The sequence below is a fragment of the Lolium perenne genome, chromosome 6 (genome assembly GCF_019359855.2).
Source record: "Lolium perenne isolate Kyuss_39 chromosome 6, Kyuss_2.0, whole genome shotgun sequence".
In the NCBI taxonomy this organism is placed as follows: Eukaryota; Viridiplantae; Streptophyta; class Magnoliopsida; order Poales; family Poaceae; genus Lolium; species Lolium perenne.
Window position 1 is genome coordinate 163,457,631 of NC_067249.2, and position 15,562 is coordinate 163,473,192.

A 15,562-nucleotide genomic window follows, 5' to 3' on the forward strand; every position below is an offset into this window, starting at 1 on the left:
GCTTCAATATAATCAAAGCTAACTATGGTCACCTCATTTAGACGAGCAAAGAAGCAATACCCTGCTCTCTGTCACTTACTAGATGGCTGCGGCTGCAAACGGAGCAAATAAACAGGATCCATTTGGGCAGAATGGTCCAGCCGATCGAGCACTCACCCGGAATCATATTTTTAACATTATTGGCCTATTCTAACTATTTGGCGTCATATGGTCTAGCCTAAATTACACGTTTGAACCATGATCGTTATTCTTTTGGTCTAGCCTGCTTGCAACAATCCTGTCATGAGCCTTTGTTCTGCTCGCTTGTTGCATTTCTTATTCTTTTGGGGTTAACACTTAACACCCAGTAGGTCGTTCAAATCACCGTGCAAGCCCTGGACAGTCCTCGGCATGCTAACCAAGGGCCCCACAAGTGTTATACTGAAACAAAATGGCCCATGCCACATAGACCAAATGTACGTTTCTCAATGGATAAAATGCTTCCAAATTTAAAATGGGTAAAATGTGGCCCAAGTTTCATTAAATGGGGTAAAACAGAGCAATTTCTACTAAATAGGGTAATTGTTGTCACAATGAGCAAACTAGAGGGTAAAATATGGAATTCACTCAAAATTCTTAGCCGGTGGATATTAATATTGTTTTTGAAATATTCTGCAATGTTTCTTGCTAGAGCCAGAGATGTCTAGTCGTCAACGTGTGAGCATGACTGTTTGGCATGGACATACAAGGGCTTCCTCCGACATATTTTACCGCAATATCAGCGGTGACCGTCGGAAGTGAAGTCGGAATAGCTAGCTCGAGGAGGAATGATGACGGTGAAGATGGTTGGAAACTTCAGCAGTGGTATTCTATCTCCAAAGCTTCATGTTGGTAGCCATGCCCCGGTGCCGGTCGTGCTCCATGATGGCAGACAGATGTGGGAACTGGTGACGATTTCCTTTCAATTTTTCACTAATTAACGGTCGAATGCTATTCTTCTTATAATGATTAGTAAGATAAACTAAAAAACTTTTGCTGTACACAGTCAGCGTTCTCTTCCATGCAAGCAGTGTCGGCAGAAACATTTGTTTTTCTAGGGAAGGCATACCATTTGGTAATCCATCGAGTGGGAAGCATTCCTCGGGTGAGTACGTGCGTATCTTTCCCTTCCCTTTCTGGTAGCAGCACGAGCAATGAAGCAAACATGGGGACAAGGGTGTCAACGTAAGGAGGACCAATCTGCCCAAACACACACGCCACCAACACCTCCACCGGCCCACCGGATGACCTGAACATAAAAGACCGCCCCCCGTCGCCCTCCATTCATCCTCACAGAGACAGAGAGTCCCTCCACCTAGAACCGGCTCAGCTGCAGTTAGGCACCACACCACCATTATTTTTTTTTGAAACGACACCACCATTATTTTCCTTCTCACACACAGACGTGTGAGTAGGAGAAGTAGGAGGCTAAGATCAGAACAGAGCGGAGGAGAGCAGAGGGAGGCGCGCCCCAGCCGGTACTCTGCTCCAAGGATTTGAGGTGAGTGCTGCTCAATCTATGATTTGAGGATTATTTTTCGCCTCAGGTTTTTCTTCCCCTTGTTACATTAGTTTTCAGCCATATACTTCATGGCTTGGCTATCATATGCATGGCCATAAGTTGAGAGCCAACTCGATGGGATGATGTTACAATGCATGCCACTATTTGGTTTCCAATTTTTCAACCAAATTTCCCACTTACCTGTTTCATGGGGTAGGATTGGCTTGAGACAACTAGGCAAGACACCAGAAAGGCATCCATGGATGTGGCTAATCCAGTAAAAGCTCTGCATATTTTTCGATAAAGCTCTGCATATGAATCTACCACGCCGTAACTTTTTAAGCTCAACATCTTTCCCAAGTGATCAACCATACAAAAGGCAACTCCAGCCACCTTCCAGGACTCGGATCAATGTACTCCATGGTACCGGAGTTAACCACTGAATCATTAGGAAATAGGACCTTGGTGGGCTAGTTAGGTTAGGCATTGTTTGAAAAAAGTTAGGTCAGGCATAACCTCACTGCAGGCATGTTAACTAGTACAACTGAGAAAAACTGAGGTTGTGCCTCCGGTTTCAGGAGTGTCGATGTCCGATGCCGGTTGATTGCATTCTAAGAATACAGTACGTCAGTACATAGCACCATGTCATCTTTCTTTTGGGGAAACAGACTTGGCCAAACTCGTACGGTTCCTCGCTCTGGCAAAGTCATAAGTCCAGCGAGGCTATTCCTAGTCTGAACTGGACGGCACTTCTGCATACGTGTGCGAAAAGGGGCCTGGTTCCTGCCGAATTTTCGTGTGGGCTCGCCATGCCGGTTTCAGGCTTCAAGTCAATGTTTGCCCACCACAATAGCCTTGCATCTGAAGCCTGCAGCTGCAAGAATATATTCTCAGCTCACCAAGTGCTGATGGCATGACAAAAGGATTTCGGAAAGCATCCCAAGACAGCGCTCGATCAGAATCTTTCCGAGTGTTGGCAAGGCGGCCACTTGGCATTGGCAGGAGCTATGTAGCGTCAGTCAGCACGGTGACTGGTTCTGCTTAAACAAGGAGCACATGATTTTGTCTCGTTTCAGTGTTTGGCAAAATAGAATAACGCGCATACATGGACCATCTGTCTTTTTTTTAGCTAATTGAAGAGATTCGATTAAACTGTTGCGGCGAGTATCATTCATATATAGTACCTTTGCACTGAGCTTCTTGATGGTATTGCAGCTTCGGGCTAGAAGAGGCACCAAGTGGCCAAGATGACTGCCGGTTTCCAGCTTGGCGTGATCGGCTCTCTCACGCTCTCCGTGGCATCGTCGGTCGCCATTGTCATCTGCAACAAAGCCCTCATCAGCACCCTTGGCTTCCCATTCGGTATGTAATTCAGCTCTGTAGTTCACAATCATAAGAAAACCTGATTGGCATCATGGGTTATCAGCATTCCGCAATACGGATTTCCAGTTCGCTACTTACGAGCCATTAATTGTCTGTGCAGCTACAACATTAACAAGCTGGCATCTCATGGTGACCTTCTGCACCCTCTATGTGGCGCAGCGCATGCGCTTCTTCGAGCCCAAGGCGATCGATGGACACACAGTGGTACTATTCGGGCTGCTGAATGGAACCTCGATTGGCCTTCTCAACCTTAGTTTAGGGTTCAACTCCATTGGATTCTACCAGGTTGGTTCTCTTGTCATTCTGGTTCCTTGCTTGGGAAAGGATGCAGCAGATTCTAACATTCGGCATGCTCTGCAGATGACAAAGCTGGCCATCATACCTTTCACAGTACTGTTGGAGACAATCTTCCTAAAGAAAAGATTCAGGTAACAAAAAATCAAATGGAGTGATGTCTGTTAGTTATAACTTATAAGTACCAACTGAATTTCATTCAGGCCAAACCAATGATAAGAAGATGGATATGCTACAACCTACAAGTGCAGCTTTTATGCAGTTTTCGAATTTGGCCACAGCAAAAAATTTATGTGCATCAATTGTTCTCCTTAATCATCAGATCAAATGAAAAAATATATAAAAAACTGACCAAACTATATTTCTGTATTTATTTGAATGTTTAGTGTTTGTTGTATTCTCTGGGCCTCTGAGCCCCGTTAAGTGTTATTTGTTTTTAGAAACCAGTCAGTTTCCTTCCATTTCTTGCTATGCTGACACCAATCTAACAAACAATGTGCAGTGAGAGTATCAAGTTTTCTCTGCTGGTTTTGCTGCTTGGAGTTGCCATTGCTTCTGTCACTGACCTCAAGTTAAATCTTCTTGGGTCGATTCTTTCTGGCCTCGCCATCGCCACTACTTGTGTTGGCCAAATTGTATCCTATATTTGAAATATTTATCACCTAGGTTTCACAATCTGCATCCTTATAAGGAATAGTATCTATAGCAATAGTATGTTCAGGCAATCACTATAAGAACCTGAAAGCAAAATAATACAAAATAAGGAAATGTACTGATTCAGTAATATATATTCTGAACATGTTCTAAAATGCCTAAGAGAAGAACTATGCTACTTCATTACAAGCTACCCATGTCATTGCTTATCCTAACATTTTGTACTACTGCCAATTTTTCCATGTTGTATCCTTGACCTGTTAAAAGCTTACAAATACAATACAGAGAAAGTTGAAAGTCACCTCAACGCAGCTTCTGTACCAATCTGCACCTTACCAAGCAGCAATTTTGTTTGCAACTGGCCCCTTCGTGGATCAACTCCTTACTAACCGCAGCGTCTTTGCCCACCAATACACTGCTCCAGTTGTGGTATGTGTTCAATGGTTAATATGTAAACATTTGGCTAAATTTTTCAGGAGAACAATAAAACAAATACGTCTACATAATGCACATAAATCTGGGTGGATCAGAACGACATGGTAATAATGTTTTATGAACTTTTGCAGGGCTTCATTATAATGTCTTGTCTGATTGCGGTGTCCGTGAACTTCAGTACATTCCTCGTGATCGGCACAACATCGCCGGTGACATACCAGGTTCTTGGGCACCTTAAAACATGCCTAGTTCTGTCATTCGGCTACACCCTGTTGCACGATCCCTTCACCATGAGGAACATATTGGGCATTCTCGTCGCCATATTTGGGATGGCACTCTACTCCTGCTTCTCGGTGATGGAGAGCAAGAAGAAGTCAGCAATTGAATCACTTCCAGTGTTGTCACAGGTTTGATTTCAGCAACCAGCGCATGATTGATTTTGTTTCTTAACCATTAACAGAAGCTTCACACATGAGATTCATCTGATGTTCTTGCAGAAGCCTGAGAAGGAGACTGAGCCACTCCTGGAAACCAAAGACGACAGCGATATCAAGAAGGCAAATGGCGTAACCCATGAGTACTAAGCATCTCGTCTTGTTTAGCCTAGACCAGATCTAGCACCAGTACATATGCAGTACGTTGCACGCCTACTCTTTTTTGTTTCCTCCATTAGGTATTCATAATTATTATCAAGAGGCACGAGAAGCAAATGTACTGGTATCTGTTTAGCTGGTGTATAATTTGACGCGGCAGTAGACGACTCAATGTGGCCACAACCGAAATTGTATAGAGGCACCATATGGTTCATTTGGGGGATATCGAACTTCAAGAAATTGTGAACAGTCTTAGCAATACATAAATGTATAACTCTTCACAAGTTAAAAATGCGTTTGTATCTAATATCCATCAATGTAGGACTTGGGTTCAAATTTCCCCAGTCCTTTTTAATCAATGAACTCATGACGTGTACGACGGAGTGCGGTTAGCTCGACAAATTCCTATCTCTATATCTATCTATGAGGTGTTTGAGATTTGCATACTTCACAAACACGTGAAAGAGAAATTTTATCCAAATTCCGGCGAAGACATAACTTTTACCAAAATTTTATTTGGATATTTTGTTCAAATAACAGTCAATGCGAAGCAAGGTCAGAAAGCATATACTATCTCTTTTTGCCAAACGTGCCAATTTTGCAGATTCGTTATTATAAGATAGATAAGTTGTGGTCTGTGGAACGGGCTAACCCCCTTTCCATTACGAAACATAACGGAAATACATAGTTCGCTACAAAGAGCAAACAACGGACAACGAAATAAAACAGGACAAAAAGATGGGAAATCGAGCTGGGGCAGTGGCAGGAAACCCGCTGATAATGTTTCGATCTCAAAACACCCCTGCGGGGCAAAAACCTGCCACCACCAAGTATCACTCAAGACTCTTGTACAAGAAATTCATCTAAATGTCATAGGAGAAGCTAAGAGGCCAACCAAAAGACCTAAACAAACATCCAGCTAGAGAGCCAACACCCACGAAACTTCCCCTCAATCGCCGATCATGGCCGGATCTTGTACAGCATTCACCCTTGTCCTCGTACCCACATCAGCAGCAAACTTCATCAGTTTTCTGGTCCCTGCCTGTTATATTGTGATCCAAATTCATATACTAAAGGGAGGCTAACTTCTGACGAGCGGAGCGAGGCCCGTCGCCGGAGGCTTGGGCCGAAGCGTAGGGTTTCATCGCATCATTGTACACCCACGGCGTTTGAAACACCACCGAAATAGTGAAGTTTTGCTGGCTGGCGCCCGTGGTTTTTTCCCTTGTGTGTTGCAAGGGTTTTCCACGTTAAAATCTCGTGTCCCCTGCAGTGTTTTCCTTTTTCGTTCTTCGTTTATTTATGCATCTCGATTGTAACACTGCCAACACCTTCCCATTATCGTCATTTGCTTGAAAACCTACCCAGTATAGAAGAAAAGAACACATAATAAACACAACCTCGATGGGGGATTTGAGAGTATACTCGTCAAACGTAACTTTGTTACGAATTATCCAAATCCCCAACAAATAGCAGCAATCCCCACCATATACATTTTCGACCCTCCGGGTAAAAAGGCATAAAACCAAAATATTGCAGAGAGAATTTGGACATGTATTGGTACCAAAGAGGTTACCCAGCACCCCCCAAACAACACGAGCAATAGGACAAGTGAAAAATAAATTATTCACATTCTCAATTTGCCTGCAGAAAGAAAACACAGGATTACCAAGTCATTTAAGTCGTCTCATATTGTCTCTGGTAGGAATAGCATTTCTAAAAGTTTGCCACATAAAAGGCTGAATCTTCAGAGGAAGCTTAGCTTTCCAAATCATCTTATTGTCCGAACCAGAAAGATTACTCTCCAAGAATTCACATACTGACTTAGTGGAGAAGACTTTGTTTGCAGTTAACCCCAAAAAAACATTATCCGAATCATTATTCAAGCATATATTGTCAAATCTCCTAAGAATCTCAGCCCATTGTTAATAGTATACTCTTGCATTTGTCAAATGTTAAAAAGCTCAGGGTACTGCTCAGCTAGGATAGGTCCAGGGTCCCAAGGATCTTTCCAAAACCTCACAATGTCACCCATTTTAAGTTTCACTTTCCTCCCAGCAAAGTACACATCCTTAACTTGTAACAATGATTTCCAGCAAGGTGAATCCGAAAACCGAGGAAGCACAGTAGCAATAGTCTTATTTCTAAGATAACAATCCTTGACAATTTCCTGCCATAACCCATTTTGGGTTTCTGACTTCCACCACCATCTCACTAACAAACTTATATTTTGTCTCCTTAAATCTTTAATAGCAAGCCCTCCTTTCTTTTTCTATTTACAAACTTTTGACCACTTAAGCATATAATAGCTCTTCTTATCTTTCCTTTTTTGCCAAAAAAATCTTTTCCTATACTTATCAACTTTTTCAAGGAAACATTTCTTGAGAAAGAACATGGACATAGGATAACAAAGGACTGTGGATAAGCAAGCATCAATAAGAATCTTCTTACCACCAGATGAAGTTGAGATACCAATCCAAGCATCAAGTTTCTTGACTAATTTGGCATCAATGAAATCACAATCTGAATTCTTTAGAACTCCAGAGGAGACAGGGACTCCCAGATATTTCAAAGGAAGCTTTCCTACTTGACAACCAAACATGTTAGAATAAAGAGTGGCAATATCATTATCCCCACCGACTAAGAAAACTTCACTTTTCATGTAATTGATCTTAAGCCCCGTCATCAACTCAAAGGAATATAGAAGAAGCTTGAGGTTAATAGCTTTATCAGGATCATGTGAAATACACAACACAGTATCATCCGGGAATTGAAGAATAGCCACTCCTTAAGGGATCAAATCTGCAGCAAGACCAACTAACATGTCATTGGATGGAGCTTTTAGAACCATTTTAGTAAGGGATTCGACAACTAAATTAAACAACGTAGGACACATCGGATCACCTTGGCGAACACCTTTCGCACTTTGAAAATAGGGTCCCATCTCATTGTTCAATTTCACACTGACTGACCATCAAACAGAGATTGTTTTACCCAAGAACAGCAAAGATCATTGAACCCTCTAATTTTATGGCACTCCAAAAGAAAATCCCAGTTTACTTTGTTGTATGTCTTTTCGAAATCCAACTTAACAACAACCCCATATTGCTTTTTCGCATACGTGTAATTAATTAACTCATGTATCAAGAGCACCCCATCCATAATATTCCTTTTCTTTTTAATAAAAGCATCCTCCTGGATACTAAAGAGCTTATCAGCAAAAGGTTCCAGCCGAATAGTCAAAGTTTTTATTATTAGCTTATAATAACAAAAAACTTTGACTATTCGGCTGTGGAATCCTAAAAGGGAAAAAAGTTATGACTAGCAATAATGTAGTCTTCCAATTAATCCGCCATGCTAGATGATGAAACAGCTACTATCGAAGATGTTGAGAATGAACAGAAATCAGTGTTCTAATTGTTTGCTAATGAGAAGTGACACAAACCTTGACGGAGACTAAGGAACTCATCCAGATCCCTGCCCTGCTGCGCTTTGCCTCATCTGAATTCACAAGCTCGAACCCCCGACAAGCTGGATAGAGCCCATCAGCCCAGGACGGACGACGGCGACCACTGGTGGTGCGACCGGCGGTTGCAGAAACGGCAGAGGCCGACCCAACACTGAACACTCCCAGCGGTCCTCCCGTTCCGATGCGGCGAATTCGGCGGCATTGGTGCTCGCGCTTAGGGCCTTTTCTAGGCCGCGTGCAGATGTGCAAGGCCACGGGGAGAGCAGGCCTGCATGACAGCATGAGTCTATGGGCCTGTTTGGATTGTGCCCCATCTAGCCCTACCAAAATATTGGCATGACCAAACCCAGGGCATAACCAAAAATTGGCAAGTCGTGGCTGTTTGGATTGTAGCCCTTAGCACCTGCCAAAATTTTGGCAAAACCGTTGGCTTCCATTTGGTTTCAAGCCAAATGACTAACCAAACATTTGGCACGTTACTTTGGCTGTTGTTTGGTTTGGTTCCAGATCTCATAATTTGCATCACAACAAACAAGAAAACATGTATTTATAAATATATCTATATGAAAATGGGATTAACTCACACCTGCGATATTCACAATGACAGGGTTCAATACATTAAATAGCCCATAAAATGTTTCATACATCAAAGAAATCCAAGCAACAAAATCAAGTTCACATACTACCTAACCCTTTACTTGATCATTCAAGATGCTACAGGCAGCCACACACACCCAAGTCTGCTCAATATACACAAAATATTCATGATATATGGTGTGTCCATATTACCACTAGGTGGTAACGTATTCCTAGTGATATAACCAAAAGGTGGCCAAAAACTAACTAAACTATGACAATTCAGTGAGCAGCTGCAGATCCACCATCATGACCATCATTATGAAACTTGGTCTCAAAGTAGCTAATGACCCACTGTTGGAGTACTGCATCATCAGCATAGTTGAGGTAACTACGAAATATATCTTGATCTGGCTTGGATAGATGGCTTGCAATCTCAAGTTTATCCTTAGCTGTGATGGTTAGGGAATTTATTCGCTTCCAAAGATTTGCATAAGGATCTACGAGTGGCATTGGTTGCACAGGAATAATAGGGGATGCAAGAGAGTCAGCTAGCTTCTTAATACTAGCTGATATATCATCATTAGATACCTTGCCTTTGTTGTTTGCTTTGGCCTTGGTTGAATTCTTGGAAGGTGATGATGCCACTCGCTTGCGCTTCTTATTTAAAGGATTGCCATCCAACTCAACTTTAGGACTGAGGCGGCCAATGATATCCGAGTCAGCTTCATCGCTGTCCACTGGGATTGTACAACCTTCATGTTCCACCACATCTTCATTGTCATCATTACCATCATCAACATTGACAGTGGTTTGGTCAATTGCGAGTGAGCCATCAGCTTGGGATTGGTCGGAGAACAACTCTTCTAATTCATGGAAGAACCTGATGGGTCTAGTAAGATAATTGATTGCCGTTTTCTGTCACACAAGGTAAGGCAGCACAGGAATAGCAGTAGATTTATCAGCCATTTGCAAAGATATATCAGTAGGTATCAACTTATCTAAATAAAGTCTCTTGTAAAGAGAAAAAGGCATAACACTAACACCGGCTCCCAAGTCACATAGAGCAGTTTTAACATAATTATTCTTAATAGAACAAGGAATAGTAGGTATACCTGGATCGCCCAACTTCTTTGGAACTTTGCCATTGAAAGAGTAATTAGCAAGCATAGTGGAAATTTCCTCATTGGGATTTTCCTTTTGTTAGTAACAATATCTTTCATATACTTTGAATAAGGAGGTAATTTAATAGCATCAGTAAAGGGATTTGCAAGAATAAAGGTTTCATCCAATCACAAAATTTATTATAGTGTTCTTCTTCCTTTGATTTTAGTTTCTTAGCAGGAAAAGGCATTTGCTTTTGTACCCAAGGTTCTCTTTCATTACCATGTTTCTTAGCAATAAAATCTTCTTTAGTATACTTTTTATTTTTATTATGCTTGTCAGGTTCATCTTCAACCTCTTCTTTATCAGAAGCATCATTCTTATCATTATCATTACCATTATCATGTTCATTACCACTTTCAGTTTCAGCATCGAAAATAGAAATACTATTAGGATCATTAACAGGTTCAGAGGATTCTACAACATTTTTATGTTTCTTCTTCTTTTTCTTCTTAGAAGGAGCACTAGGTTCAATTCGTTGAGAATCTTGTTCAATTCTTTTGGGATGCCCTTCAGGATATAGAGGATCCTGGGTAGAGACACCACCTCTAGTTGTTACTTCATAAGCATGTTTCTCTTTAGGATTATTTTTTAACAAGTCATTTTGAACTTTAGTGAGTTGATCAATTTGAGTTTGAACCATTTGAAAATGTTTAACAAGCATCTTAACATCATTGGAGGTTCTCTCCACAATATCATGTAAATTGCTAATAGCTTGAGAATTTTCCATTAGATGATTCTCTACTCTCATATTAAAATTTTCTTGCTTAACAATATAATTATCAAACTCATCTAAGCATTGAGCAGGAGGTTTCGAATACGGAATATCTTCCCTAGTAAAGCGTTGAAGGGAGTTTACCTCAATCATGGATGAAGGGGGAATTATCTCACATATATCTTCTATGGGAGATAGATTCTTCACATCTTCGGATTTAATACCTTTCTCCTTGAGAGACTTCTTAGCTTCCCTCATATCTTCATCATTCAATTCAATTAAACCCCTCTTCTTCAATATTGGCGTTGGAGTTGGTTCAGGTGTAGTCCAATCATCATGATTCCGGCTTATTTTAGCCAATAATTCTTCAGCTTCGTCTGAAGTTCTTTTCCTGAAAACACAACCAGCACAACTATCCAAATATGCCCTAGATTCAATGGTTAGTCCACTATAAAATATATCAAGTAGATCATTCTTTTCTAAATCATGTCCAGGTCGAGCTCTGATAAGAGAACAAAATCTTGCCCATGCCTCAGGCAATTTCTCTTCATCTCCCTGGTCAAATCTATAAATTTTCTGTAAAGCAATATGTTGAGCACTAGCAGGAAAGTATTTTTGAAAGAAAACATCATGCAAATCAGTTGGACTTTTAATAGAACCAGGAGGCAAATTATTATACCAAGTTTTAGCATCATCCTTTAATGAAAAAGGAAAAAATTTAGCGACAAAGTAAGTACGCATCTTGACATCATCAGAAAACAAGCTACTCATAGAAGAAAGTTCAATCATGTGTTCTACAACACTTTCTTTTTCAGTACCACAAAAGGGTGTTTTCTCTACAATAGCTACATGAGATAGATCAAGAGAAAAATCATAATCTTTATCCTTAATGCATATAGGAGATGTGGCAAATTTAGGATCAGGAGATAACTTATGTCTAACAGTATATTGTGTGAGAAACTTTTTAATTTTTCTTGCATCAGCAGTAGCATTGCATCTATTAATAAAATCATCATTAAGCTCCACATAATCCTCATCAGGATCGTCACTAGAATAATCAAGTTCAGGTGAATTAACAGGTGTAGTAGCATTTTCATTAGGAGTTTCAGCATTTTCAATTTGTCTAGACCTAGCAATTGTAGCATCTAGAAAGGATCCCAATGAACCACTATCATCAAGCACAGCAGAAACATTATCAATATTATGAGAGTTTTCAGATTCAGCAGACGTACCAGCAAGTGAAGCTTGCGGTGGTGAAACAAGTTGACTTATCACAGATGGTGAATCAAGAGCAGCAGAGGTACTCAGAGTTGTACCTTTTCTTGTAGTGGATGGTAATATGGCGACTTTAGAATCGCGAGTTTTACCCATGATGGAGAATTTGCAGCGAACAATATCAATCCAAGTGAACTTCCAAATAAAGCTATGATCCCCAGCAACGGCGCCAGAAAACAGTCTTGATGACCCACAAGTATAGGGGATCGCAGCAGTCTTCGCGGGAAGTAAATCCCAATTTATTGATTCGACACAAGGGGAGACAAAGAATACTTGAAAGCCTTAACAGCGGAGTTGTCAATTCAGCTGCACCTGGAAACAGACTGGCTCGCAAGAGTTTATCAAGAGTAACAGTTTTATAGCAAGAGTGATAGTAAAATAACAGCAGCAGAGTAACAGAGACAGCAGTAGTGATTATAGTAAACAGCAGGATTAAAATACTGTAGGCACGGGGACGGATAACGGGCGTTGCATGGATGAGAGAAACTCATGTAACAATCATAGCAGGGCATTTGCAGATAATAATAAAACAGTGTCCAAGTACAAAGCAATCAATAGGCATGTGTTCCAATTATAGCCGTACGTGCTCGCAATGAGAAACTTGCACAACATCTTTTGTCCTACCAGCCGGTGGTAGCCGGGCCTCAAGGGAATCTACTGGATATTAAGGTACTCCTTTTAATAGAGTACCGGAGCAAAGCATTAACACTCCGTGAACACATGTGATCCTCACATCACTACCATCCCCTCCGGTTGTGCCGATTTCTGTCACTTCGGGGCCATTGGTTCCGGACAGCGACATGTGTATACAACTTGCAGGTAAGATCATAAAACAATGAATATCATGATGAAACAATAACATGTTCAGATCTGAGATCATGGCACTCGGGTCCTAGTGACAAGCATTAAGCATAACAAGTTGCAACAATATCATCAAAGTACCAATTACGGACACTAGGCACTAACAATCTTATGCTATTACATGACCAATCTCATCCAATCCCTACCATCCCCTTCGGCCTAGAGCGGGGGAATTACTCACACATGGATGGGGGAAACATGGCTGGTCGATGGAGAGGCGTCGGTGGTGATGATGGCGATGATCTCCTCCAATTCCCCGTCCCGGCGGAGTGCCAGAACGGAGACTTCTGGCCCCCGAGACGGAGTTTCGCGATGTGGCGGTGTTCTGGAGGGTTTCTGGCGACTTCGACTTCTTGGTCGCGATTTTTAGATCGAAACACCTTAAATAGTCTAGAGGAGGGCGTTGGAGGCCAGCCGAGGGGGCCAGACGCTAGGGCGGCGCGGTGTCTGGGGGCCCTGGGCCTCCCCCATGCTTGCCCCTCTGGCTCCGTGAGTCTTCTGGGAAAATAAGACCTTTCGCATAAATTCCGAGGATTTTCCTGAAAGTTGGATTTCTGCACAAAAACGAGACACCAGAACAGTTCTGCTGAAAACAGCGTTAGTCCGCGTTAGTTGCATCCAAAATACACAAATTAGAGGCAAAACAATAGCAAAAGTGTTCGGGAAAGTAGATACGTTTTGGACGTATCAAAGTGCTAGCCTCAAAGCCATTGCCACTATTGTTCATATATGTTTGAGCAAGTTTTCGGATCTGGGGTTAACGTGGGCTTTACTTTCGCTCAAAAAAAAACGTGGGCTTTACTGAGCGAGCTAGGCTTTACTGTCGTTATATTGGGCCAATCGATTCTGCGAGCGACGAAGGACTTATTGTTTTTCCAACGGAAATACAATGTTTAGATCAAGTGAATTGGACATTCCGGTTCATCACCGGAGGCTCACGATTGCTGAATGGAAACTCGTCGAGGAAAAACTACAGAAACGGCTTGGTAGTTAGAAAGGATATTATTTTTAGGTGGAAGATTGGTACTCATAAATTCTGTACTCACGAACATGGTACTATGTATGATTTTCTTTTTTATGTTGCCCAAAGAAGTCTTGCATAGATTGGATTAATTCTGATCAAGATTTTTTTTTGGCAAGAAGATAGTGAGAACAAAATATCAGTTTGTAGTGTCGTCCGAAAGATCAATGTGGACTTGATGTTCATGATCTTGAGGTTAAGAACAGAGCATTGCTAGGTAAATGGCCAGCTTGGTTGTTAACTGAGGATGGTGTATGGAAGAACCTATTACGGAGGAAGTATATTGGCACAAAAGCAATCTCTCAGGTCATTTGGAAACCAGGGGATTCGCATTTTTAGGCTGATATTATGGCAACTAAGAAGTATTTCTTCCCATATGACTCCTTCTCCGTTAGAAATGGGTCCAAGATAAAGTTCTGGGAGGATAAATGGTTGGGAGCAACAACTCTTCGAGAACAATATTTTGCCTTGTACAATATTATGTGTCATAAACACGATACATTACAGAAGGTGATGGAAACATCACCTTCATCGATGTACAAGCGTGATCTTGTGGGTCCTAGATTGACTTCTTGGAATGAGCTAGTCAAAGATTGAGTTCCGCTGGGGCCTTGCCAAAAACGGGATATTCTCGGTTGGGTCCATGTATAAGACGTTATGTGAACCTATTCATCCGATACTTAATAATAAATCTATTTGAAAGATGAAGATATCTTTGAAAACTAAGGTTTTTTGCATGGTACCTTCGTCTGGGTGTTATCCTTACTAAAGATAACCTTACAAAACGGAATTGGCATGGTTGTACGAAATGTGTTTTCTGTCACGAAGAGGAGACAATAAAACACATTTTATTTCAGTGACAGTTTGCGAGATTTATATGATCAATCATTCAGATAGGTTCTACCTTATACCCCTGAAAAGCATTGCAAATATTTTTGGCAACCGGCTAAACGGAATGGATTCTAGGTTTAAGATTTTTATCAGAGTGGGAGCGATTGCCGTTATATGTAGTTAAAAGTGTGTGGCTAGTGTAGTTAAAAAGTAAGTTTTTATCGAAAAAGTAAAAAATAAGTAGCTTGGGAAAGGTAGGAACAAAATGCGTCGTGTTTCATTTTTATTTTTTTAATCTACCAAGCTTTTCAGAATTGACATGTACGTGCTTGTTTAGGCATGACTGCCGTGCACTGGAACCATGCCACACATAGGCGGAGCCAGTAGGGTCGAGGAGGGTCGACCGACCCGGCTCAGTTCGGGGCAAAAAAAAAATAGAACCGAGTCCTCCGACCCTGATCACTGAGTTCAGTCGCGTGAGACCCCGCCCCCAAATCCCGTCATGTCCCCCCCCCCCCCCCCCCCATGCCGCCCGACTGCTTGCACGCCCCGCCGGCAGCGCGCGTCTCCTCTCGCCACGCCCGCCCTGGCCGCCACGCCAAGAAATAGACAGTGCCCCACCCATGCAGCGCCACGCGCCGTCGGCCGCCGCAACGCCCCGCCCTAGCCGCGCCGCCATGCAGCAGGCAACGCCTCACCCAGGAAGCGCCCCGCCATGGCCGGCTGCCGCCACGCCACGCAGTAGGCAGCACCCCGCCCAGGAAGTGCCCAA

At 42.0% G+C, this 15,562-nt stretch overlaps 1 protein-coding gene across 1 annotated transcript; it reads left to right on the plus strand.

Annotated features, from left to right (window-relative positions):
* The first annotated feature begins 1,360 nt into the window (after window positions 1-1,360).
* On the plus strand, window positions 1,361-5,127 carry LOC127307026 (UDP-xylose transporter 1). Its single transcript, XM_051337721.2, has 8 exons — window positions 1,361-1,519; window positions 2,735-2,881; window positions 3,003-3,187; window positions 3,263-3,330; window positions 3,699-3,831; window positions 4,118-4,279; window positions 4,417-4,692; window positions 4,783-5,127. Exons 2-8 carry the CDS (start codon window positions 2,767-2,769, stop codon window positions 4,867-4,869), a joined length of 1,026 nt encoding a protein of 341 aa, XP_051193681.1. The 5' UTR covers window positions 1,361-1,519; window positions 2,735-2,766; the 3' UTR covers window positions 4,870-5,127.
* The last annotated feature ends 10,435 nt before the right edge of the window (window positions 5,128-15,562 follow it).

Bases quoted from the DNA above. Each gene is read 5' to 3' on its own strand.
- LOC127307026 (XM_051337721.2), top strand. From the start codon at position 2,767: ATGACTGCCGGTTTCCAGCTTGGCGTGATCGGCTCTCTCACGCTCTCC. The intron at 2,882-3,002 runs GTATGTAATTCA...TTGTCTGTGCAG, and splicing joins CACCCTTGGCTTCCCATTCG to CTACAACATTAACAAGCTGG. The intron at 3,832-4,117 runs GTATCCTATATT...ACCTGTTAAAAG, and splicing joins CTACTTGTGTTGGCCAAATT to CTTACAAATACAATACAGAG.